The 27,432-nt window shown below is 42.8% G+C and overlaps 1 protein-coding gene across 2 annotated transcripts; it reads left to right on the top strand.

Annotated features, from left to right (window-relative positions):
- The first annotated feature begins 357 nt into the window (after positions 1 to 357).
- LOC118402406 (nuclear receptor subfamily 2 group F member 6-like) lies at positions 358 to 27,432 on the top strand. Of its 2 annotated transcripts, XM_035800581.2 has the most exons (5): positions 363 to 1,251; positions 2,039 to 2,791; positions 12,844 to 12,938; positions 18,667 to 19,245; positions 23,270 to 27,432. In XM_035800581.2, the coding sequence occupies exons 2-5, from the start codon at positions 2,523 to 2,525 to the stop codon at positions 23,542 to 23,544; spliced, it is 1,218 nt and encodes a 405-aa protein (XP_035656474.1). In that variant the 5' UTR covers positions 363 to 1,251; positions 2,039 to 2,522; the 3' UTR covers positions 23,545 to 27,432. The 2 variants fall into 2 exon arrangements, with proteins under 2 accessions (XP_035656475.1, XP_035656474.1); XM_035800582.2 differs by having other exon boundaries at positions 358 to 2,791; positions 18,670 to 19,245.

Genomic DNA, 27,432 nt, shown 5'->3' with positions numbered 1-27,432 from the left:
ATTTGTCGGAGGGCTTCGAGTTGTTTGGCGTGGTCGGGGGTAACTCTTGCCGTGTGCTTAGAGTCAGGCCTTGGGGTCATGCCTCTCTCCAAGGAGAGTGAACCTCCACGTTATTTTTCTGTGTGTGTGTGTCAGCCCCACAGCACACTCTCTGCTCTTTGACTCCAATGTCCATATAAGGCAGCTGGTGCCATGGCAACCGTAGGGCTTGAATAGCAGTGTCAAATCCCTGAGCACACACATGACCCCCTCTCCCTCCCTCTCTCTTTTGCTCCCCCTTGTTCTCTCTCTCTCTCACACACACACACACACACACACACACACACACACACACACACACACACACACACACACACACACACACACACACACACACACACACACACACACACACACACACACACACACACACACACACACACACACACACACACACACACACACACACACACACACACACACACACACACACACAGGCTGAAGAAAACTGAGGGAGCAGGAGAGACACAGAGAGAGAGAGGATGGTCAGTGTGGCGGCTTGCAACACTGTCTAGAGCCTAGCCTTCTTTAAAAAAAAAAATCTTAATTAAATTTGTGGACTCTGCAGCCAAAGGGAGGAGAGAAAGCCCTGTCCCTTCCCCCTTGCCTCAGCCACGGGAAGCACCCACACGGACTGAGCACAGGGCTAGGCCACAAGTCATTAGTGCTCGGTGGGAGAGAACTGACAAAAGACTGGAGTGAGTGCTTAGAGTAGCTCCACTGACTTCTGAGGGGTGGAAAGGAGGCTTTTTTTGGATTTCTACCTCATCTGTGCTCTCTAATTTTGGAGGGTCTGAATCAGAGACTGGTCTAGCCACAACGACCGATGATATTGCTACAGCCTAGCCCTCTGCAACAACAAACAAGGAAGAGAGGGCACTTCCTTGAGCTAAAGATCATTTTGAAGAGAGCCAGAGAGACTGGTTGATGTAGTTAAACAGAGGGGGTAGATGTAACCACAGCTGAGACGTGATAGTGGTTTTCTGTGTGCCTTGATGATATTGCCACACAGTGAGCTGTGAAACAGCAAGTTGTTTTGCTAATGGTGACCTGGAAGAGCTCTTTGTCAACCAGAACGTTGTTGGTGCTCTGGGGATGGCTGGTAAACCCGTCTCTTGCCTCGCTCTGTCTGTACCCTCACTCCCTCCGTGGCTGTAAGAGTGATCTAGCAAAAACAAGACATTGACATTTTATATGAGTGTACTTCCCAAGGTAAGCATACAAGGCTTTTGCATTATTTCTCTCTGATGCCAGGATATAAGTAATATATTCCAGAATGGCAGCAGGACTAGGTCTCGACATGAACACTATCAGAAAGGCAAACGGCATGACTGTTTTATGAGGGGTGACCACTGCTTCCGTCTCCATGTGCTAAGGACTAGCAAGGTTCTTTTTCAGCCATTATTCTTGCCAAAGAGAGAAGGGAGTGAGAGAGAATTTGCCCTCTCTAATCATGTGCAAAGTGCTAGTGAATGCGTAACTCGTTCATAGACGCCAACTACCTTCAGCGACTATTTGAAGATAGTATCTTCTGTTCCCTGGGAGTTTTTTTTAAAAGAGCTTCAACGCTCGTCCTGAACGTTAAAACGCATCGCTTGCGGTAAAGGTTTTGGAAACATGCTCAGAACACCTGTGTGTAAGCGTTAACTGGGGAGGAAGTATTATTTCGTCAACTGGAGGCGCACACAGCATATGGACGTGTGAGAAACTGCTAATGTTAAGTGTATCTTTTTTTATTTGAAAGATTCTTTTCTTGCTGATATGAAAGATAAGGGGCATATCACATGTTTCGCAAAAACCGCTTCGCGGTTGTGACGATTATTGACGTTTCTAAACGTTAAAACACAGTTTCTGAATTGCAGTTCACACGCAGCCAACCGTGGGCGAAGCTAACCAGTAAAAACCCTACGGATAATAAGGGTTTTCGAGAGCTAGTGAATGGGGTGTGTTTCGGTCCGTTGTTGAAAGTTTGTGTTTGATTCATTGTTTCCTGTGAAAGGTTCTGTTTCGTGGCTGAAGCGGTAACAATTTGACCTCTATAATATAAGACAGCCGTCGGAGGACATGGGCCAAAGGAAGAAGAGTGAATAACTGAAAAAGGAGAAAGAAAAACAGGGGCCATTGGAAGCCACAGGCAAAACAAAAGTTTCTAAAGTGAAAGGCTTAACTATTTCCGGATCATAGTGTAAGGGGAGGAGACACAACAGCTCTGTTGTTTTTTGGTGGGAGGACAAACATTCTACACCATTTATACTGTTCTATAAATTAAAAGAGGGTGTGGGTATTTTTCAGGCAGACTATTTTAGTTTCCAACACACTTTAAGGACCAAAAAGCCAAACAAATGATTAAATGAGAAGACAGAGAACCTTCAAATATTAAACTCTGAACAGAGGAGCACAAAAGAAAGTCAGAAAGTTTAGACGGCAGCTACCGAAAAGCTTTGGCTTGTCTCCCATTCCTTCTGTGGTCTGCTAATCAAACAATGGCCATGGTGAGTGGGGGCTGGGGAGATCCCAACGGGGGCACCAACGGGCTGGGGGACAAGGGCTATCTGAGGGGAGAGGAGGAGGACGGTTCGCCCCAGGCAGGGGGCAGTGACATGGAGGCTGGGGACGAGGACAAGGCATGTGTGGTGGACTGTGTGGTGTGTGGGGACAAGTCCAGTGGGAAGCACTACGGTGTGTTCACCTGCGAGGGCTGCAAGAGCTTCTTCAAGAGAAGCATCCGGCGCAACCTCAACTATACCTGCAGGTGAGACTTAATTAATAATTGTGGTGATTTAATTATGGATTCTCAAAGTGGATGGATAATTATAACAGAGCTGCATGTGTAACTTTTTTGGGAGACCCAGCCCTAGAAATTTGGGTTATAGATATGTCATTCTCATTGAAAGCAAGTCTAAGAAGCGGTAGATCTGTTCTATGTGACCTATTTCTATGCTTCCTGTTCTTAAGTTTCCCTTTTGAGTGTTTTACTTTCTGTTTTGTACACCAGCTTCAAACAGCTGAAAATACAATATGTTTGGTTATGGAAAATATATTTAACAGCGTTTTAAATAGTACAATAATTCTCTAGACTATACTTTGTTTGTTTTGTCACATAAACTGAAATTAGGCAAACTATTCGAATTTTAGCAAGCAGGAAGTGGTCGGAGTGATTTCTGCATAGTGCATCTTTAAAGTGCTCAAAGCGATTTACATTGTAAGAGGAGAATTCACCTCTTTCTCCACCAAACTGTAGCATACACCTGGGTAATAGCTTTGTCACTGAGCCTTTATTTTTGATCTCTTAGTTTGTCCTTATCCTTGATATCCCATTTGTACAAAGCAAATGGATGCAAATAGCTAGAATGAGTCGTGCATTAATACATTGTTGACTGTGCAGAGCTGTTACAATTTCCCACAGCAGTGCGCATAATGCATTTGAGTCATCCCTCACTTAAAGGGATATTTGGGGAATTTGTTCCATTAGTCCACTGTTGATACAGTCCCAAAATGTTTGGTATGTCAGCAAAGTTGTCACGATATGGGTCTTTCAAAACACAGAAAGTGTCACAGTACGATGCGTTTTGAAAGTTCTATGTCTTGAAAACTTGAGTGGTTTGTTTGGGTGTCCAGAGCGACTTGCAAATTGGTGCATTAGGGCCTGATCAGAGTGTGCCTGGAGGTTTTACTGAGTGGTGCCAGAGGTGGATTCCCCTCACAGCTCCGTAGGCAAGCACCATGGTCTTGTAGCGGATGCGAGCTTCAACTGGAAGCCAGTGGAGAGAGCGGAGGAGCGGGGTGACGTGAGAGAACTTGGGAAGGTTGAACACCAGACGGGCTGCGGCGTTCTGGATGAGTTGTAGGGGTTTAATGGCACAGGCAGGGAGCCCAGCCAACAGCGAGTTGCAGTAATCCAGACGGGAGATGACAAGTGCCTGGATTAGGACCTGCGCCGCTTCCTGTGTGAGGCAGGGTCGTACTCTGCGGATGTTGTAGAGCATGAACCTACAGGAACGGGCCACCGCCTTGATGTTAGTTGAGAACGACAGGGTGTTGTCCAGGATCACGCCAAGGTTCTTAGCGCTCTGGGAGGAGGACACAATGGAGTTGTCAACCGTGATGGCGAGATCATGGAGCGGGCAGTCCTTCCCCGGGAGGAAGAGCAGCTCCGTCTTGCCGAGGTTCAGCTTGAGGTGGTGATCCGTCATCCACACTGATATGTCTGCCAGACATGCAGAGATGCGATTCGCCACCTGGTCATCAGAAGGGGGAAAGGAGAAGATTAATTGTGTGTCGTCTGCATAGCAATGATAGGAGAGACCATGTGAGGTTATGACAGAGCCAAGTGACTTGGTGTATAGCGAGAATAGGAGAGGGCCTAGAACAGAGCCCTGGGGACACCAGTGGTGAGAGCGCGTGGTGAGGAGACAGATTCTCGCCACGCCACCTGGTAGGAGCGACCTGTCAGGTAGGACGCAATCCAAGCGTGGGCCGCGCCGGAGATGCCCAACTCGGAGAGGGTGGAGAGGAGGATCTGATGGTTCACAGTATCGAAGGCAGCCGATAGGTCTAGAAGGATGAGAGCAGAGGAGAGAGAGTTAGCTTTAGCGGTGCGGAGCGCCTCCGTGATACAGAGAAGAGCAGTCTCAGTTGAATGACTAGTCTTGAAATGCAATGGAGGTGTATATTCAACCCTCAATTTTTGCATATTGTTGTCTACCAATAATATGGACAATCAAAACATCTGCCAATAAACAATGGTGTGTAATACATTGTTTAATTCAGCTATTCTCTTCAGAGACCATCTCCCCCCAGAAGATATCATACAAATTCATATGTTTGCTTCTACAAAACTGGCCTTGAAGTCAGTTGATTGAATTTCTTCCTCACTGAGATTTTGTCATTCTTACATCAGCCACTCTGCCCATATGAAAGATCCATGAGCAAAGATGCAATACTTAATGCCATGGATCATCTAAGGAAAGAGAGGGATTGGGTCATACAGTATATACACAGCAAATTGGCCAGTGTTACCTCGTGTTGATTTTTTCAGTGTAACATTTCTAGTGTTGATTCAGAAGGTAACACTCAGTGGTGTAAAATAACCCCAGTGTTGGTGTAAAATAACCCCAGTGTTGGTGTTAATAACCAGTATTGAATGTGATTGTGTCAGTTTTACTATGTGGAGTGTAAAACATTCCTTTCAAAACCACACCCCTCGTTATCAGATTTCCCAGCATGCTCTACTGCAGGTAGATTTTTTTGTTGTTGTTAACATTTCATTTTAAGGGGTCCTTATTACAGTGTCATTACATGTGTAATTATACTGTAACAAGTATTGTAGTTAATTGTAATAACTCATAGTTACACTGTAATAACAACATGTAACTGGTTGTAATTGCGGTTTGTAATTACAGAGGCGTAACAACAAATGCATGTTACCATGCTTGTCAGAAATGGGCAAGATTCAACTAAATTCACCAATTTAATGTTTAGTTTCTTCTCAGCTGCATATAATATCCGTAATAACTGTAATCTTTTGTGGACAGATGCACTGGGCGTCTGATATTCCAACAAAGGTTGGAAGCTCAAAGGGCTCTAATTACCTACTCGTAAATGCGCAGTCTTCAAAATCTACACTCAATGTTGTCACAGAGTAATTGTAATATCTGCATAAGTACAATGTAATTACTGGGTGTTACACAGGATTTAGCTAGTTAAAATGAAGTGTATCTGGAAGTGTACTTGCATGTAATTATTGTGTACCTACATAGTACGCTACCCATTCTGGCAATCTAATCATCGGCTTCTGAAAGCGCCATCCAAATGAGAAAATAAACACACTAGTGCATATCTGTAATATCTGAATAAGTACAAGGTTTTCGATAGTTCTTACACAGGATTTAGCTATTTAAAGGGAGCTGTAACTTTATAGCTACATGTGACAATGTCTATTTAATTACTTATTATAGCCTAGTGGTTAGAGCGTTGGACTAGTAACCGGAAGGTTGCGAGTTCAAACCCCGAGCTGACAAGGTACAAATCTGTCGTTCTGCCCCTGAACAGGCAGTTAAACCCACTGTTCCCAGGCCGTCATTGAAAATAAGAATATGTTCTTAACTGACTTGCCTGGTTAAATAAAGGTAAAATAAAAAATAAAAATAAATTACCAACTGAAGATATGTACAAACAAAAAAAGAGCTCCTAATTTAGTCAACTTTATTGCAACATGTAGAAAGACCTTACCTTACATGTCTTTCAAAATAACAAGGATGTTATTGTTATATTAATAATTGTATTACTTAGATTAAACAAATATATATACATATACACAGTGCCTTGCAAAAGTATTCACCCCCTTGGCGTTTTTCCTATTTTGTTGCATTACAACCTGTATTTTAAATAGATGTGGATTTCATGTAATGGACATACACAAAATAGTCCAAATTGGTGACGTGAAATTAAACAATTGTTACGTAAAAATATGTGAAGAGGTGTGGAGTCAGAGAGCAAAAGGATGTGGGAAAAACACGCTTTAATGTCCAGGAAAAAATACATGAACAAAGTAGTAAAACAAAATGAACAGGAAATAATAACGGACAGCGCGAAAACCCAGGATACAAACAACAATCACTCTAACACAAAAACAGACGAACAAGCCCGCACGAAACAGAAGCGGGCTGAACAACCTTATATAACCCCACCCTAACAACCAAACAAGAAACAGGTGACACCAATCAGACAAAACCAAAGGGACACAGAACAACGGATCGGTGATAGCTAGTAGACCGGCGACGACGACCGCCGAGCGCCACCCGAACAAGAAGGGGAGTCACCTTCGGTAAAATATTCGTGACAAAAATACTTTGTTTAAAAAAATGTAAAAGTGGTGCGTGCATATTGATTCAACCCCTTTGCCCCTAAATAAGATCAAACAATTACCTTCAGAAGTCACATAATTAGTTAAATAAAGTCCACCTGTGTGCACTTTAAGTGTCACATGATCTGTCACATGATCTCAGTATATATACACCTGTTCTGAAAGGCCCCAGAGTATGGAACACCACTAAGCAAGGGGCACCACCAAGCAAGCGGCACCATGAAGACCAAGGAGCTCTCCAAACAGGTCAGGGACAAAGTTGTGGAGAAGTACAGATCAGGGTTTGGGTTATAAAAAATAGCCAAAACTTTGAACATCCCACGGAGCACCATTAAATCCATTATTAAAAAATGGAAAGTATATGGCACCACAACAAACCTGCCAAGCGAGGGCTGCCCTCCAAAACTCACGGACCAGGCAAGGAGGGCATTAATCAGAGAGGCAACAAAGAGTCCAAAGACAACCCTGAAGGAGCTGCAAAGCTCCACAGTGGAGATTGGAGTATCTGTCCATAGGACCACTTTAAGCCGTACACTCTACATAGCTGGGCTTTACAGAAGAGTGTCCAGAAAAAATTGCTTAAAGAAAAGAATAAGCAAACACGTTAGGTTTTCGCCAAAAGGCATGTGGAAGACTCCCCAAACATACGTCTGCTAAATGACTTAAATGTAATGTAAATGTAAGAACGTACTCTGATCAGATGAGACTAAAATTGAGCTTTTTGGCCATCAAGGAAAATGCTATATCTGGTGCAAACCCAACATCTCTCATCACCCAGAGAACACCGTATCCACAGTGAAGCATGGTGGTGGCAGCATCACCACCATGCTTCATGTTTTTCATCGTCAGGGACTGGGAAACTGGTCAGAATTGAAGGAATGATGGATGGTGCTAAATAGAGGGACATTCTTGAGGGAAACCTGTTTCAGTCTTCAAGAGATTTGAGACTGGGATGAAGGTTCACCTTCCAGCAGGACAATGACCCTAAGCATACTGCTAAAGCAACACTTGAGTGGTTTAAGGGGAAACATTTAAATGTCTTGGAATGGCCTAGTCAAAGGCCAGACTTCAATCCAATTGAAAATATGTGGTATGACTTAAAGATTGCTGTAGACCAGCGGAACTCATCCAACTTGAAGGAGCTGGAGCAGTTTTACCTTGACGAATGGGCAAAAGTCCCAGTGGCTGGATGTGAGAAGCTTATAGAGACATACCCCAAGAGACTTGCAGCTGTAATTGCTGCAACTGGTGGCTCTACAAAGTATTGACTTTGGCCAAATACCTATTTTCCACCATAATGTGCAAATAAATTCATAAAACATCCTACAATGTGATTTTCTGGATTTTTTTCTCATTTTGCCTGTCATAGTTGAAGTGTACCTATGATGAAAATTACAGGCCTCTCTCATCTTTTTAAGTGGGAGGACTTGCACAATTGGTGGCTTGACTAAATACTTTTTTGCCCCACTGTATATATATTTATATTTATAAATATATATATATATAAGCCTACTCAATAACATAAACATAACTATTTAAGTAGTGAATCAATCTGTATCCTTTAGTATGGTGAGTGGCCTAGATAGCTAGCTAATTTAGCAAAATGGGAGTGTCTTTTCCTGACCTTTATAGCATTACAAGGGACAATGGAAATCGACAACTCTGTCTGACTGTATTCATTTGTTTGCTCCTTCTAAGCATCCTAGAGTCTGAGACCTTGTGGGAATCTGTGGTAAAGAAGAAGAATGTATGACAATTTAGCATAGTTAGCATAGCACCGCTAGTTATCATCATCATGATTTCTATCATTTAGGTGTATAGCTAGCTAACTAATTTCCCCCCTACTTCAGAAACACTCTAGCGGTTAGACGATTAAATCACCGCGAGCTAAACATTTAAATGGACGGTACAATTTGAGACTAAAGACACTCTTCTAGCTAGCTGACCACCAATTTTCATTGCAGTTTATGTAAGTTAAGTTAGGTTTTGAGAGTTTTCATAGTATACACATTTTGTGGGACACACTGTATATTGTAAAATTAGACCGCATGACAGACCACACATCATTTAATATACATATTTTACCTCTGAAATATAGCTAACAGTATATATTATTTTTACCGGTAAGCTAGCCAACTAGTCAACTCTCTAGTAAACACTTCAGATGCGAGGTTGGTGTCTCTTTTATGAACTAAATTAAACGGCTATATCTTGTAATTGAACAAAATAGTAAGGTGGCCAATAACGGGGAACCGTATGTGTCACGACTTCCGCCGAAGTTGGTACCTCTCCTTGTTCGGGCGGTGTTCGGCGGTTGACGTCACCGACCTTCTAGCCATCACTGATCCATTTTTCATTTTCCATTGGTTTTGTCTTCCATCACACCTGGTTTCAATCCCATCAATTACATGTTGTGTATTTAACCCTCTGTTTCCCTCATGTCTTTGTCAGTGATTGTATGTAATGTGTGCTAGTTATGTTCTGGTGTGCAACGGGTTTTGCACCCTCTTATTTTATTTTGTACATTTTGGTTTTCGGGGTTTTTGAATACTTAAATACTTTAACAGCTCAGTTTATACCAAGTTCATTCTTCTGCGCCTGACTTCCCTGCCACCAGCACTCACCCCATTACAGTAGGCCGATAATAAGGGACATATTTTTTTGCTAAACCACTTATCAAAAAGCTGATAGTTGTATTTCCACTGAAATGTCAAACATGATAATTGCTAACCCTAATTGCTGTTGGTGTTTTTACGACACCAATAATCACAAAACATTGATGGCTTGTTCACAAGATAACACTGTTGAAGGTAATATATTTCTTAAACGCTGCCATTATTGATGACATTATCTAGCTGGTTAGCTAGTGAGTAGTGACCATAGCATATTTGCCAGCTTTAGGTAGGTAGCTAGCTAGTCAAGGTTAAAAAACTATCAACCTAGCTAGCTAATCCCAAACTCAAGAGATTGCATGGGAAGTATATTATGTATTGGTAACTAGCTAGCTAGCTTGCTTGCTTGCTAGCATATTTTTATTTTGAATTTTTCTATGCGTTTTATAAAATTCAGACATTTTCAAAAATCAAAACAGGCAGAAGACTGCTAGCTAGCGTAGTTGGCCCAACAAAAAAACAACAAACCTCCTCCCTATAGGCTGTCTCGTTGTTGTCGGTGATCAGGCCTACCACTGTTGTGTCATTGGCAGACTTAATGATGGTGTTGGAGTCGTGCCTGGCCGTGCAGTCATGAGTGAACCGGGAGTACAGGAGGGGCATGAGCACACAGCCCTGTGAGGGGGCTCCAGTGTTAAGAATCAGCGTGGCGGATGTGTTGTTACCTACCCTTACTATCTGAGTGTGGCCTGTTAGGAAGTCCAGGATCCAGTTGAAGAGGAAGGTGTTTAGTCCCAAGATCCTTAGCTTATTGATGAGCTTTGAGGGCACTATGGTGTTGAACGCTGAGCTGTAGTCAATGAATAGTATTCTCACATAGGTGTTCCTTTGTCCAGGTGGGAAAGGGCAGTGTGGAGTGCAATAGAGATTGCGTCATCTGGGATCTGTGGGGCTGTATGCAAATTGGAGTGGGTCTAGGGTTTCTGGGATAATGGTGTTGATGTGAGCCATGACCAGCCTTTCAAAGCACTTCATTGCTACGGACGTGAGTGCTATGGGTCGGTAGTTATTTAGGCAGGTTGCCTTAGTGTCTTTGGGCACAGTCACTATGGTGGTCTACTTAAAATATGTTGGTATTACAGACTCGGACAGGGACATGTTGAAAATGTCAGTGAAGACACTTGCCAGTTGATCAGCGCACGCTTGCAGTACACATCCTGGTAATCCATCTGGTGAATCTTGACCTGTTTAAAAGTCTTACTCACATCAGCTGCGGAGAGCATGATCGCACAGTCTTCCGGAACAGCTTGTGCTCTCATGCATGTTTCATTGTTATTTGCCTCGAAGCGAGCATAGAAGTAGTTTAGCTCATCTGGTTGGCTCATGTCACTGGGAAGCTCGTGGCTGTGCTTCCCTTTGTAGTCTGTAATGGTTTGCAAGCCCTGCCACATCCGACGAGCTTCAGAGCCGGTGTAGTACGATTCAATCTTAGTCCTTTATTGACACTTTGCCTGTTTGATGGTTCGTCGGAGGGCATAGCAGGATTTCTTATAAGCTTCTGGGTTAGAGTCCAGCTCCTTGAAACCTGCAGCTCTAGCCTTTAGCTCAGTGTGGATGTTGCCTGTAATCCATGGCTTCTGGTTGAGGTATGTACGTACGGTCACTGTGGGAATGACATCATCGATGCACTTATTGATGAAGCCAATGACTGATGTGGTGTACTCTTCAATGCCATCGTAGGAATCCCGGACCATATTCCAGTCTGTGCTAGCAAAACAGTCCTGTAGTTTAGCATATGCTTCATCTGACCACCTTTTTTTTTATCTAGTCACTGGTGCTTCCTGCTTACATTTTTTCTTGTAAGCAGGAATCAGGAGGATAGAATTATGGTCAGATTTGCCAAATGGAGGGCGGGGGAGAGCTTTGTATGCATCTCTCTGTGAGGAGTAAAGGTGGTCCAGAGTTTTTTTTCCCCTCTGGTTACACATTTAACATGCTGATATAAATTTGGTAAGACAGATTTAAGTTTCCCTGCATTAAAGTGCCCGGCTACTAGGAGTGTCGCCTCTGGGTGAATGTTTTCTTGTTTGCTTATGGCAGAATACAGCTCTTTCAATGCTGTTTTAGTGCCAGCCTCTGACTGTGGTGGTATGTAAACAGCTACGACAAATACAGATGAAAACTCTCTAGGTAGATAGTGTGGTCTACAGCTTATCGTGAGAGACTCTACATCAGGCGAGCAATAGCTTGATACTTCCTTAGATATCGTGCACCAGCTGTTATTTACAAAAATACATAGTCCGCCGCCCCTTGTCTTACCAGACACCACTGTTCTATCCTGCCGGTGCAGCGTATAACCAGCCAGCTGTATGTTGATAGTGTCTTTGTTCAGCCACGACTCAGTGAAGCATAAGATATTACAGTTTTGAATGTCCCGTTGGTACTTTAATCTTGCGCGTAGGTCATTGATTTTATTCTCCAAAGATTGCACATTTGCTAGCAGAATGAAAGGAGTTTTATTAGATCGCCTACAAATTCTCAGAAGGCAGCCTGCCGTCTGGCCCCTTTTTCTCCGCCTCCTCTTCACGCAAATCACGGGGATCTGGGGCTGTTCCCGAGAAAGCAGTATATCATTTGTGTCTGGCTCGTCAAACTCGTTAAAGGAAAAAAAGGATTCTGCCAGTCCTTGGTGAGTAATCGCAGTCCTTATGTCTAGAAGTTATTTTCGGGTATAAGAGATGGTAGCGGCAACATTGTGTATAAAATAAGTGAACAAATAAGTTACAAAAACGCAAATAAACAAACAAAAAAACTATCGGTTGGGGACACGTAAAACGTCTGCCTTCTTCTCCGGCACCATTGTAGTGTAATCAGCACACTTTTCAGGGTTAACTTAACACTGAAAAGTGTGGACCCCTGTTGACATTGGCCCCGTGTTAAGTTTAACACTGTCCGTGTTGATTTAAAGTGGAGAATTTGCTGTGTAGTTATATAACCGGGTTCTGTAAACCAGCTTATATCTATAATATATTTAAATAGAAGCTTATTTTGTATCACATCGTGTTTTATGCTTCAGCTTTTTACCTATACCCTCTAGTAATGTTATGCAATCATTTAGATATGGTCTGGTAACTCACAACTGCCTGGAAATGTTTTACATCACGTTGAAGTGACCTTCCTCCATTAAAGTGATATTACACGTACTGTATATGCTACCATAGATTTCTACCAAGGGTTATGTAGCTATTCTAAGGGTCAGCTAAGCTAAATGTCCTTATCATTTGTGTATGGCATAGCAGTGATGACATGTTTTGATCTATATTTCAGGTCAAATCGAGAGTGCCAGATCGACCAACATCATCGTAACCAGTGCCAGTACTGTCGCCTGGAGAAGTGCTTTCGTGTAGGAATGCGCAAAGAAGGTACTTTTCCTGTCCACATACAATAGAACACCTGCATACCCATATTTCTGTGTACATTCATGCAGAATATGTTTATGTTGACTTATGAGACATGAACTCCAGTCAAGAAGGGACTGTATCCATAGATTTCTGCCCCAAAAAACAACTTTTGTTTACCATTACATGGCCCCCCACATGAAAAAATACTACAGTTTATTATAGAATACTACAGTACTTACTATATAATTATATAGTAACCTGTAGTATACAGTAGAATACTATAATACAAACTGCAGTATCCCTCTAATATGTGTAGTACTTATTAAGGAATGTGTTGTATACTGTAGAATACTATAGTAAATACTACAGTATTATCCTCCCCAAAAACACTGTAATAAATACTACAGAAATGACTGCAGAAACATTTTTTTTTAAAACTTAGGTAAATACTACAAAATACTAAAATACCTATTCCCCTCCCCCATATCACACTTTGTGCCACCCATAAGCGAAGAACATACTGTACATGCCAAGTATAGATCATATATTGTGTTCCCTACAGGTTGTAGAAAAGAGCAGGAGTGCAGACTTACCTGCAGGTTATGGAAAATTTGCTCTTTTAGTATTTTGCCAGTAGGTTTCTCAAGGAGAAAGTCTTCACTTATGTGTCAAAGATAATAAAATGAACGCACTATATTCAATTGTGCAGTAATTTCCATAAAAACACAACAGTAAATTCTACAGTATACCATAATCTGCAAAAACACTACCTGAATTACTATAGTATATACTACAGTTTTATTTTACTACAGTATTTATACTATAGTTAACTGTAAGTACTACAGTATCCACAGACTTTAGTCCGCAAAAACAATACAGTGAATACTATAGTATTTATACCATAGTATACTATAGTATTTTTTCATGTGGGCCATAGTCCATGTTACAAATAACTACCCTGGCCCTATCATAGCTAAGCTTACCATGGGTACAGTCTTGATGTCATGCACGTTGTCATCAAATCTAGTGCCTGCGTGAGTGAATGAGAGGGATACAAGAGCAAGCCACCTGCGCCCCTGAGCACCAGTCATTCACGCACATCACTGTCTGTATCTCAACTGTAACTATAGCCCCATAGTGATTTGAATATACAGTACCAGTCATAGGTTTGGACACACCTATTCATTCAAGGGTTTTTCTGTCTTTCTTCTTTAAAAAAAAAAAACTATTTTCTACATTGTAGAATAATAGTGAAGACATCAAAACTACTGTATGAAATAACCCGCATGGAAACATGTAGTATCCAAAACTGTTAAACAAATGAAAATATATTTTATATTTGAGATTCTTCAAAGTAGCCACCCTTTGCCTTGACGACAGCTTTGCGCACTCTTGGCATTCTCTCAACGATCTTCATGAGGTAGTCACCTGGAATGCATTTAAATTAACAGGTGTGCCTTGTTAAAAGTTAATTTGTGGAATTTCTTTCCTTCTTAATGTGTTTTGAGCCAATCAGATGTGTTGTGACAAGGTATAGGTGGTATACAGAAGATAGCCCTATTTGGTAAAAGACCCAAGTCCATATTATGGCAAGAACAGCTCAAATAAGCAAAGAGAAATGACAGAGGAACATTTCAAGAACTTTCTTCAAGTGGATTCACAATAACCATGAAGAGCAATGATGAAACTGGCTCTCATGAGGACCGCCACAGGAGAGGAAGACCCAGAGTTACCTCTGATGCAGAGGACAAGTTCATTAGAGTTAACTTCACCTCAGATTGCAGCTCAAATAAATGCTTCACAGAGTTCAAGTAACAGACACATCTCTACATCAACTGTTCAGAGGAGACTGCGTGAATCAGGCCTTCATGGTCGAATTACTGCAAAGAAACCACTACTAAAGGACACCATTAATAAGAAGATACTTGCTTGGGCCAAGAAACACGAGCAATGGACATTAAACCGGTAGAAATCTGTCCTTTTGGTCTGATGAGTCCAAATTTGAGATTTTTGGTTCCAACTGCCTTGTCTTTGTGAGACCCAGTGTAAGGAATGACGCTGGAGAATAGAAGCAGGTACGGGGAGTTGACATTTAATTAGGAACGGACAGGCAACAGGACAGGAACAGCGTCAGAACTGGGGAACACAAAGACAGGCGACAAACAATGCAGCAGCGGGGAACAGGGCTGGGGACCTGACAAATACAGGGGAGGTAATAAACAGGAGATTGAGTGAGGCCAATATCGCTGATGCGCGTGATGAGGGAAGGCAGGTGTGTGTAAATGACGGTGGCAGGTGTGCGTAATGCCTGGAGCGCCAGGGAGGAAGAACCGGAGCAGGCAAAACACCCAGAGTAGGTGAACGGATGATCTTCGCATGTGTGGTTCTCACTGTGAAGCATGGAAGAGGAGGTGTGATGGTGTAGGGGTGCTTTGCTGGTGACACTGTCAGTGATTTATTTAGAATTCAAGGCACACTTAACTAGCATGGCTACCACAGGATTCTGCAGTGATATACCATCCCATCTGGTTTGCGCTTAGTGGGACTATCATTTGTTTTTCAACAGTACAATGACCCAAAACATACCTCCAGGCTGTGTAAGGGCTATTTGACCAAGGAGCGTGATGGAGTGCGGCATCAGATGACCTGGCCTCCACAATCACTCATCCTCAACCCAATTGAGATGGTTTGGGATGAGTTGGACCGCAGAGTGAAGGAAAGCAGCCAACAAGTGCTCAGCATATGTGGGAACTCCTTCAAAAATGTTGGAAATGCATTCCTCATGAAGCTGGTTGAGACAATGCCAAGAGTGTGCAAAGCTGTCATCAAGGCAAAGAGTGGCTACTTTTTAATTATCTCAAATATAAAATATATTTTGATTTGTTTAACACTTTTGTTTGGTTACTACATGATTTCTTATGTGGTATTTCATAGTTTTGATATCTTCACTATTATTCTACAATGTAGAACATAGTACAAATAAAGAAAAACCCTTGAATGAGTAGGTGTGTCCAAAGTTTTGACTGGTACTGTGTATAACGTTCTCTGTCTGGTAGTACCGGTTGTGATTGTTCCACCGTTACCATGGTAATATGCCATTTTATACTATAGCCTAATGAAGCCCTAAGTAAAATACACTATCCCTATGTCGTTGATATGAGGCATTATTGTAGCCTAAGGTAAAGGGTCAGAGTGATATAGCCCACAATGATTTACTTGAGCTGTTGCAGAAAATGTAGAGGAATTTATCTCTAAATGCTTCCTCTTCAGTCTAATCTAGATGACTTTGCCTTCCATTATCTGTGACCGACTGGCTCGATTTGGTCTTATGTAGCAACATTTGAAATTGTGCGGTTTTTTATTTTTACATTGGATAAAAGTAGAGACTCTAGCTAGAGAATGGTATAACATACACTACAGTTGAGGAACAATGGGAAAGTAATTATGCTTTGAAAGTTGATAAACTTGTCACCTCACTTTTGTGAAAATGGCCATTGAATATTTGATACCTACTGGAGAGCTCTTCTTTGTCTACACCCATTAAACATCGGTCACACCCTCCTAACCCCACCCATCTCTAAGGATTCACATGTGAGGCTATGTACTAAACAACCAAAGATTTCAAACTAAAGGCTGGTTTATGCGACGGGCGTTTTCGTAAATTTAGTGCCAATGTGCTCTGGGCATTCGTAAACTCAGAGCATTATCAGATTGTCTGTTCGTATATTCAGGGCGCTTCGCTCTCGGGGCGTTCTGACCTAACAGCAGTCAAGCACCCAAGCTAACTGGCTAACATTGGCTAGCTTGCTAGCTACTTCCAGACACAAATGAGAGAACAGCTCACTGACCATTTTACTAGCAGAGCTGGTTAGTCTGTTTTTATGATATCCAGAGCATTGGTGACTGCAACTGTACTGCTGCTGGCAACAATTTAATAACGAGTCTTTTTCCTAACGTTTACTGACACCGGCCATATTCAACAGGTGTTGAGCGTTCATAAATGTATCAGTTATTCTGTGCTCTCGCACACTCAGACAAGAGTGCTTTGAAATCGGAGTATATAGCCAGAGTGAATTTACCAGCTGTGTCTCTCAACAGTTGTTGCAGTGACATAAACATTCTATTGAAATAGCTACTTGCATAATGAAATCTTTTGTTTAGACATGTAGCTAGCTAACTAGCTAAACAATAAACCATAATCCCAACTCATAACGGTACTACCCTGCATGCATTTTCAGGTACCTAACCAACCAGGTTCAATGTTAGCTAGCTAATATTAGGTTATAACGAGCAATGTAAATGGCTCTGAGATACGAATAATATTACTACAGAGATCATACACACAATGTTAGCTAGCTAGCCAGTTAACGTCAGCTAGCTAGCTAACAGTACACTTTAACTTGAAATGAAAACAACTTTCTGACAAAATTAGAAACGTGTAATATCTGAAAATGTAGCTAGCTAGACTCTCTTACCCGTATACATGGATGGACACTTCTCCCTCTCTGTCACAGATACCATGGTTGCCCTTAGTTTGAAGATGTAATCCGGAGACAGGCATTTTATACAACAGCCTTCTGTGTGTTCTCTTTTCGACTCCGTCTGCATATTTATAATCAAACCCCAGAACTTCATCTCCTTAGCTATCATACTCTAATTCCACTGATTTCAAAACTCGGTCCTCCAGAAAGTGGAGAGCAACCCTGATGCAGTTCTACTATGTGATATCTTTAAACGAAATCAGTGTTAGAAAGGATTACCTACACATACTGACCAGCTCATGTTATAGACAGAAGCGTGCTACATGGCAGACCAATCCTATCTCATCTCTCGGAATGTCCTACCAACTCATTATCTCAGCCAATCATGGCTAGCGGGAAGGTTTCTGTCTTTTTTCCGTGGCTAAACCAACTTTTTCCGTGGCTAAACCAACTAGGCTCTTAATTTAAAAATGTTATTCGTATTTACAGATTGCACACGAGTTTGTTATTAAGGCACATGAAAGTTCACATGTTCCAGAAGGCATTTCTGGCCTCGCATTTTGATTTACTCTCAAATGGTGCGACTGTGAAGTAGTGTGCCTAGTAGTGTGCCTAGTTTCCTGAAACGAGTCACATATGCTCCTCCTATAGGAGCATATTAGAGTGGAATTCTCAAGGTTAAATGACTCACCCAATGGCTTAATACATTAACTATGGTTGGGAGCATTATAGCAGTATTTGATGTAGCCACGCTCTATTTCATCCTTACAAAGAAGCTAAATAATTTCCTTTTCTTCCTGAGAGCAATCAATCTGAAAACAAAGGCCATATTGTCATATTTTATCCCACTTTTGGTAATACAAATCTTTACATAGTAAAAAATGAACTCCAGGAGAGAATTAATTGGAGGAAATTTAATTGTAATGGATAATTCTGCTGTCTTTTGTTTTATTCTTCGGGATAACCTTCAATTGGAGGATTCTCGAAGAATGCAAGTCCTCCATTTTGCCCTCTTTTATTGAGGAATCTGTCTGCGCCCCTTTGTGTCAGCTTCACTCAGGAATTAGATGGTCCTTATCTGGTCAAGACCGTCTGTTGTTAATCTGCCAAACCACCTTCTGTGAGAGAGCATGCCCGACTCACTTTCAACTTCTCCCCCTGCCCTCCCTACTTTTCAACCCAAATCCCAATCCCTTTCGTCCTCCCCATTTCCCTGCCCCTTCTTAACTTCCCCCCAACCTCCCTTTGTGCCCCCATCCCCACCCCAGCAGTTCAGCGCGGACGTATCCCCCCCTCACACTCCAGCCTCAGCCCCACGGGCACCCCAGTAGGTGGCGGTAGTGGCGTAGGAGGGGCTGATTTCTACAACAACAATGGTGGGCAGCCCGTGTCAGAGCTAATCTCCCAGCTGCTGCGTGCCGAGCCCTACCCCAGCAGCCGCTACGGCCACCAGTACAACCAACAGGGCCAGGCCACCGGCGCAGGCGGGGCCGTCATGGGCATCGACAACATCTGCGAGCTGGCAGCTAGGCTGCTCTTCAGCACCATTGAGTGGGCCAGGAACATCCCCTACTTCCCAGAGCTGCCTGTGTCAGAGCAGGTAGCTCTCCTCAGGTTGAGCTGGAGCGAGTTGTTCATCCTGAACGCAGCCCAGTCCGCCCTGCCCCTCCACATGGCCCCACTGCTGGCCGCTGCGGGTTTCCACTCCTCACCCATGTCGGCCGAGCGGGTGGTATCCTTCATGGACCAGGTGAGGGTGTTCCAGAACCAAGTGGAAAAGCTGAGCCGGCTCCAGGTGGACTCTGCCGAGTACAGCTGTCTTAAGGCCATCGTCCTCTTCTCGCCAGGTGAGATGTCTGTTTTATTTTATTCCCACCTTGTACTGTACGCGGATTGTGTCTGATGAGATTTGTTTTGACATGTAAATACTCTTTGACATGCATGTCAGACTTGATGACCTATATGTCGACCTGATACATTTTGAGACTTTTGACTACTGTACATATTCAAACTATTGCCTTGCATACTGTGACTTTTTACTAACATGCTGAGACTTTAACATATGCACTACAGGACCAAAAGTATGTGGACACCTGCTTGTCGAACATCTCATTCCAAAATCATGGGGCATTAATATGGAGTTGGTCCCCCCTTTGCTGCTATAAAAAGCCTCCACTCTTCTGGGAAGGCTTTCCACTAAATGTTGGAACATTGCTACGGGGACCTGCTTCCATTCAGCCACAAGAGCATTAGTGAGGTCGGGCACTGATGTCGGGCGATTATCATCCCAAAGGTGTTCAATGGGGTTGAGGACAGGGCTCTGTGCAGACCAGTCAAGTTCTCCCACACCACTCTTGAAAAACTATTTCTGTATGGATCTCTTTTTGTGCCCGAGGACATTGTCATGCTGAAACAGTAAAGGGCCTTCCCCAAACTGTTACCACAAAGTTGGAGGCACAAAATCGTCTAGAATGTCATTGATTTCCCTTCACTAGAACTAAGGGGCCTAGCCCGAACCATGAATAATAGCCCCAGACCACTTTTCCTCCAACAAACTTTACAGTTGGCACTATGCATTGAGGTAGAGTTCCCCTGGCATCCACCAAACCCAGATTCGTCCGTCAGACTGACAGATGGTGAAGCGTGAATAATCACTCCAGATAACGTGTTTCCACTGCTCCAGAGTCCAATGGCGGCGAGCTTTACACCACTCCAGCTGATGCTTAGCATAGCACATGGTGATCTTAGGCTTGTGTGTGGCTGCTCAGCCGTGGAAACCCATTTCATGAAGCTCCCGACGAACAGTTCTTGTGTTGATGTTGTAACCACAGGCAGTTTGGAATTTGGTAGTGAGTGTTGCAACCGAGGGCAGATTATTTTTACGCACTACGCACTTCAGCACTCGACGGTCCCGTTCTGTGAGCTTGTGTGGCCTACCACTTCGCAGCTAAGCTGTTGTTGCTCCCAGACGTTTTCACTTCACAATAACAGCACTTACAGTTTAAAGGGGCCATTCTAGCAGGGCCCACATTTGACAAACTGACTTGTTAGAAAGGTGGCATCCTATGCCGGTGCCAAGTTGAAAGACACTGAGCTTTTTAGGAAGGCCATTCTACTGCCATTGTTTGTCTATGGAGATTACATGGCTGTGTGCTCAATTTTATACACCTGTCAGAAATGGGTGTGGCTGAAATAGCTGAATCCACTCATTTGAAGGGCTGTCCACATACTTTTGTATATGTAGTGTATTTCTAATGGGAAAGCATATCACTCTATATCAGGGCTTTCCAAACCCTCTTCCTGGAGAGCTACAGTACAGTCCAATACATTTTGCTCTTCCCCTTATGTAACGCACCCAATTATAATAATTAGCTGGTTGATAAACTGAATCAGATTAGGTACAACTGGGTTTGGAGCAAAAACCTACGAGAGGGTTTCTCTCCAGGAACAGTGTTGTGGAGCACTGCGCTACGTTATCTAATGGTAACCAAGCACCTGTTGACTGAAATCACAAGGACAAATCCTGAACACGGTTATACTGGTAGACTTGAGGAGTGTGGTACCCTCTCCTGGCACCACAATACAAGTGCAGAGTACAATCACAGACCTTATGTAGATGTATGGTAGTGTGGTGTTTTTCAACTCCGGCCCTCGAGGAGTCTACACGACAGCACACATTTTATTTCAGCCCCCGAACAAAAACACCCGATCGAGGGTTTGATGATTAGTTGAATCGGTTGCCACGTTTAAAAAAAGAGTGTACTTTTGGGGAACGAGAGGAGAAAAAAACTGTTGTGGTCGATATTGTAATTGAAAGGTCTGCACTGCACACTTACCCTGAGAATGTGATCACGCTCTCCGTAGCTGACGTGAGTAAGACCTTTAAACAGGTCAATATTCACAAGGCTGCGTGGCCAGACGGATTACCAGGACGTGTGCTCTGGGCATGTGCTGACCAACTGGCAGGTGTCTTTACTGACATTTTCAACATGTTCCCTGATTGAGTCTGTAATAGCAACATGCCTCAAGCAGACCATCATAGTCCCTGTGCCCAAGAACACGAAGGCAACCTGCCTAAATCACTACAGACCCGTAGCACTCACGTCCGTAGCCATGAAGAGCTTTGAAAGGCTGGTAATGGCTCACATCAACACCATTATCCCAGAAACCCTAGACTCACTCCAAATTGCATACAGCCCAAACAGATCCACAGATGATGCAATCTCTATTGCACTCCACACTGCCCTTTCCCACCTGGACAAAGGAACACTTATGTGAGAATGCTATTAATTGACTGCAGCTCAGCATTCAACACCATAGTACCCTCAAAGCTCATCACTAAGCTAAGGATTCGGGGACTAAACACCTCCCTCTGCAACTGGATCCTAGACATCCTGACGGGCCGCACCCAGGTGGTGAGAGTAGGTAGCAACACATCTGCCACACTGATCCTCAACACTAGAGCCCCCCAGGGGTGCGTGCTCAGTCCCCTCCTGTACTCCCTGTTCACCCACGACTGCATTGCCAGGCACGACTCCAACACCATCATTAAGTTTGCAGATGACACAACAGTGGTAGGCCTGATCAACGACGAGACGACGAGCCTATAGGGAGGGGGTCAGAGACCTGGCCGGGCGGTGCCAGAATAACAATGTAACCAAGACTAAGGGGATGATTGTGGACTATAGGAAAAGGAGGACCAAGCACGCCCCCATTCTCATCGACAGGGCTGTAGTATAGCAGGTTGAGAGCTTCAAGTTCCTTGGTGTCCACATCACCAACAAACTAGAATGGTCCAAACACACCAAGACAGCCGTGAAGAGGGCACGACAAAGGCTATTCCCCCTCAGGAAACTAAAAATATTTGGCATGGGTCCTGAGATCCTCAAAAGGTTCTATAGCTGCAACATTGAGAGCATCCTGACTGGTTGCATCACTGCCTGGTACGGCAATTGCTCTGCCTCCAACCGCAAAGCACTGAGGGAGGGTAGTGTGTACGGCCCAGTACATCACTGGGGATAAGCTGCCTACCACCCAGGACCTCTACATCAGGCAGTGTTTGAGGAAGGCCCTAAAAATGGTCAAAGACCCCAGCCACCACAGTCATAGACTGTTCTTTCTACTACCACATGGCAAGCGGTACCGGAGTGCCAAGTCTAGGACAAAAAGGCTTCTCAACACTTTTTACCCCCAAGCCATAGGATTCCTGAACAGGTCATCAAATGGCTACCCGGGCTATCTGCATTGTGTCCCACCACCCACCACCCCCTCTTTACGCTACTGCTACTCTCTGTTCATCGTATATGCATAGTCAATTTAATCATATCTACATGTACATACTACCTCAATCAGCCTGACTAACCGGTGTCTGTATGTAGCCTCACTACTGTATCTAGCCTCGCTACTGTTTTTCACTGTCTTTTTACTGTTGTTTTTATTTCTTTACTTACCTATTGTTCACCCCATACCATATTTTGTACTATTGGTTAGAGCCTGTAAGTAAACATTTCACTGTAAGGTTTACACCTGTTGTATTCGGTGCGTGTGACAAATACACTTTGATTTGATTTGAAAATTTTGACATGTAAATTAAACAATTTTGCATTATCATGCTTGAATGACCAAAATCAAAAACATATAAACAAAAGATAGAAATGATACAATGTAAATGTAAATAAACAGGAAAACAGAAGAGAAAAAAAATGTAGGTGTACAACCTAACCTTTTTAGTTGTCGGTTAGAATCTTTTTCTTGTTGGTGCAAAACGAAAGCAACCCTTCATCTTTATTTAGGGTCCCGTCTCAATAAAGTACTGCTCCCTCCCACTTTGTCCTCACCTCAACAATCTCTTCCTCCCTTCTTCCATCTCAGATGCGTGTGGCCTGACAGACCCAGCCCATGTGGAGTCTCTGCAGGAGAAGGCCCAGGTGGCTCTGACAGAGTACGAGCGGATGCAGTACCCAGGTCAGCCCCAGCGCTTCGGCCGCCTGCTCCTCCGCCTGCCCGCCCTCCGCGCGGTGCCCGCCAACCTCATCTCCCAGCTCTTCTTCATGCGTCTGGTGGGCAAGACGCCCATCGAGACTCTCATCCGCGACATGCAGCTCTCCGGAAGCTCTATCAGCTGGCCCTACGTCCCTGGACAGTAACCCCGAAATTAAGTCTCCGTCTGGGCAGTGACGACAAGGACCACAGGTTCCTCTGACTCATCCATCTGTGTGATCAAATGCTAGCACCAGCTGGGACATCATACAAGTTGCACTGCCTCCATGAACTGAGCTCTCCATACCAGCCTATCGCCAGCTCGGTCTCTTGCCAGCACACTGGTGCCAACACACCTACTGTGCGCCATTATGGCAACCTGAGTCAGCTATGCCCATCCGCATGCCACAGTGACTTACATACACACACATTAATGTCCTGCCAATAGAAGTCACTGTAACCACTGCCTCATTTCCCACATCTCATTGCCTTTGGTGCAAAGACTTTCAACATCAAACCAAGACAGAGATCACTCTTGATGAAATTCTGGAGAATTCTGGTAGAAAAGCTTTACATATGCAAATATATGCAAATATATGCAAACACAGAAGTGGTAGAGGAAATGGAACTGGGACAAGACATTTCACCCAAATCTTCATCGTCCACTGAAATTTCACTCAAAAACGTAATTGTCCTTAAAGCTAGAATCCTTACTTGCTACATCCATTTTTGGACTTATAAATGAATGATATATACCCATTTATTATTGAAGAATATAACTTATAAATAACCTATAGTCTCAAACCATCGTTTAAAGTACATTGTTAAATGTACCTACAGTATCTCCAAGCCCATTCCGCAGCTTTTTACCAAAACAGAGGCGGGGTGCCTGCTTTGTTATCGTTTCAATTAAGGATTCTAGCTTTAAAGAGGTTATAGATATGACATTTGAACTACTTCCTCAGCCAGGCAGATAAAGTGGAGAGACTTACAGAGGGACTCAATGAAGGTTTCCATGTACCACTCATAGGGCTCTTACTTGTTGTACTGGGCAACTTTTCAAACTCCACAGTCACACAAATATTGATCGATACCTCACAAGACAGCAGAATGCTATGGACGGATTTCTTCTAAAGGCAACCTCTCTGTCATTGTACAGTTGTTCACCACAGACTGCCTTCTTTTCAACAACTGCCTTTTCAATATGAATTCGGACACTGCAGTATGAGTAGATCATTTAACTGGACATATTCTCTAAGATTAACACAGTTTTTTTTTTTTTAAATACGGACTGATATTTAAACTACACCTGCAGATGATGAATGCAGCTGATGTGAGTGACAGGCTGATTGTTGAAACAAGGCTGTTCTCAAGTGACAAAAAAAAGTATTTAATCAAAAAGGTTGTGGCCAAATGGTTTCCCTGTGACATATCACCCTGCTGAAAGTTTGTGGCCAAACGGTTCACCTATGACCTGCTGGTAGTTGGTACTTTCAAAATGCAGAGAAATCGCATCAAAACTCATTTTAAGTGTTAAGAAGTGTATATACTGTACATTTAGGGAACCAAAGGTTGTCCTGCTGCATGTCACAATTTAGTTATTGATCAGTGTTTCATCTCTACGAAATGGGTTTAGAAGGTAAAGTTATTTTTTAAAATGTTGAGTTCACAGTTTCTTTTTTAAAACATGAACATTTTCATGTGAAAATACCTCTACCATTCCTCGAGATGTGTCAAAAAGATGCGATTCTCCATAGCGGTGAAAATGACACTACACTGGTGCAGAACAAGAGGCTACCCCTGAGCCAATTGTGTTGCCACCACAAAGCAATGCGTTCCACTAGCTCAATGCAGAACACTTAGGCAATATGGGAGTTTGTTGTCGTGGCTGTTTGGTGATGTGACTGCTGCAGCCAAAATGACAAGGTGAGTGTGTGGATCGTTTCTTTCCTTAGTTGTGTCAGTTATCGCCATAAGAATGTCAGTTAGATGTGGGCAATATGTTTTGTACTCACAAGCTAATAAGAGATGGAATTAGTGATTTGTATATACACTAGATGAGTTTTGGGGTGATGTGTTGAAGCCACCGCGCCTCCATCTTGGCACTCCCCCACCTTGTAAAAAAATATTTTGGAAGCTATAGAAATGCATTTATTAATGTCTACGTTCGTTTTTGCCACATTGATTCCATTTCTGACACCTTAATTCATGGTTTTAAATTATATTATGTGAGGTAAGCAAAAATAAAAAATGGAAAAAATATATCAATTTTTTTTTAGTATAATTCTTTGAGATGACTAATGTTACCATCCCTACTAGAACAAACAATACTTAACTATATGTAATTTTGTGATTGAAACATGTAGAATTCCATTCATTCCTATGGAGGACTGCTCCTACTGAGGAGTACCAGTACATATGTATAGGCTTTCATCAAAGAAAAACTACTGTAAATGTTGTTTTTGACAAATGTCGGGAAAGAATGTGTTGCATGATCACATAGAATAATTTAGAATATTTAATTACAAAAAATATGTTAATTGTTATTCTTCATTAAAAACATTAAAGAGAGAATAGTAGACAGCACAATAACGTGTAAAAAGGTAATGCACACATTTTGTAGAATAGGTGAAAACAGCCTCCTCATTTCAATCTACCTATTGTAAATCATTTCCCAAGAAAGAACCATGACACTGTTGCATCGTGCACCAGCGTGAGGCGACATCAGACAAAGTTACAACTGTTCGTGCTCCTTACCTGTTGTCACCATCATACGATATTCCATGAGAGCATGAGTCGGTGCCTTTTGTCGAGCTGCTGGGAAATACAAGGTAGTGTTTTATCCTTGATTTTACAGTAACATGAGGTATGCCCCCCTAGCGCAGTTTTCACTCACCCGCTTCAGGTCCTTTAGTCCGGTTGTATTCATCAGCCGCTGCCTGAGATGTAGAGGAGAATGATAAAACATACTACTACAATCTTAGAAAAAAAGGTTCCAAAAGGCTTCTTTGGCCGTCCCCATAGGAGAACCCTTTTTGGTTCCAGGTAGAACTCTTTTGGGTTCCATGTAGAAGCCTCTGGGGTAAGGGTTCTACATGGAATCCAATAGGGTTCTACCAGGAACCAAAAACTAGTTTTCAAAGGGTTGTCCTATGGGGACAGCTGAAGAACATTTTTAGGTTTTAGATAGCACCTTTTTTTCCCAAGAGTTTACTCAAAAGGGTGTTATTCATAAAAGTTAGACAGTTTTTCCACAATTGTAGAGGAAACATCACACAAATAAATGTTCGAACTCATAGGGCTGGTGACCGGGGATTTTTATTATTTGCGTATCATTTAGCTGATTCCTAAAGCTAAAGAGAAAGGTTAAAATACCACCTGCTCCTTAGTAGTACAAATTCTAGGTGAAAATATTGACTCCTTTTACTGTTTTTATTTTTATCATCTAATTTTTTACTCAAAAAGTAGTTACAAATATATATTTAAAGTAAGTCTGTGTGTATGTGTGTGTGTGTGTGTGTGTTGTAACGGTGCTTGTTTCAATGAATCACTAAAAAGTGACTTTTCATATTTCTACACAAGTATCAGAATAGTGGACTGTAAGACAAAAAAGAACCATATTCTTTTTGGCCAAAAATCTAATAGCAGATGCTTTTTCGTGCTCACCACACCTGGTACTTCATCGTCCCATCCTCCAGGATGTCCAGCTCTCGGCTCAGTTTTTGCGCCTGGTCGCTGATGTCATCGATCTCGGCACACAGGCTCTTGTCGCTCGCCAGGTAGAACTCTTTCATATTCTGTCTGCCTGTCTGATGTTATCTCAGGGTACTGAAGAGACACATTACACAGGGAAAAAAAGAGACACAGGAAACGCCATTTAGATCAATACTGCAATTTTCTTGAATGCTATCTTGAATGTAGAACACAATGGCTTTCTGTCATGCTTTCCCACTAGCATGTAACATTGCTGAAACAGCACACACAGCAGATATGAAATGCTGTCTGTCTTGCTGTTTTAATGTTTAATCTATAGCTCAATCCCTTGTTCCATCCAC

Source organism: Oncorhynchus keta, chromosome 23 (genome assembly GCF_023373465.1).
Source record: "Oncorhynchus keta strain PuntledgeMale-10-30-2019 chromosome 23, Oket_V2, whole genome shotgun sequence".
NCBI classification, from domain to species: Eukaryota; Metazoa; Chordata; class Actinopteri; order Salmoniformes; family Salmonidae; genus Oncorhynchus; species Oncorhynchus keta.
This window is presented reverse-complemented; position numbering and strand designations above follow the sequence as displayed.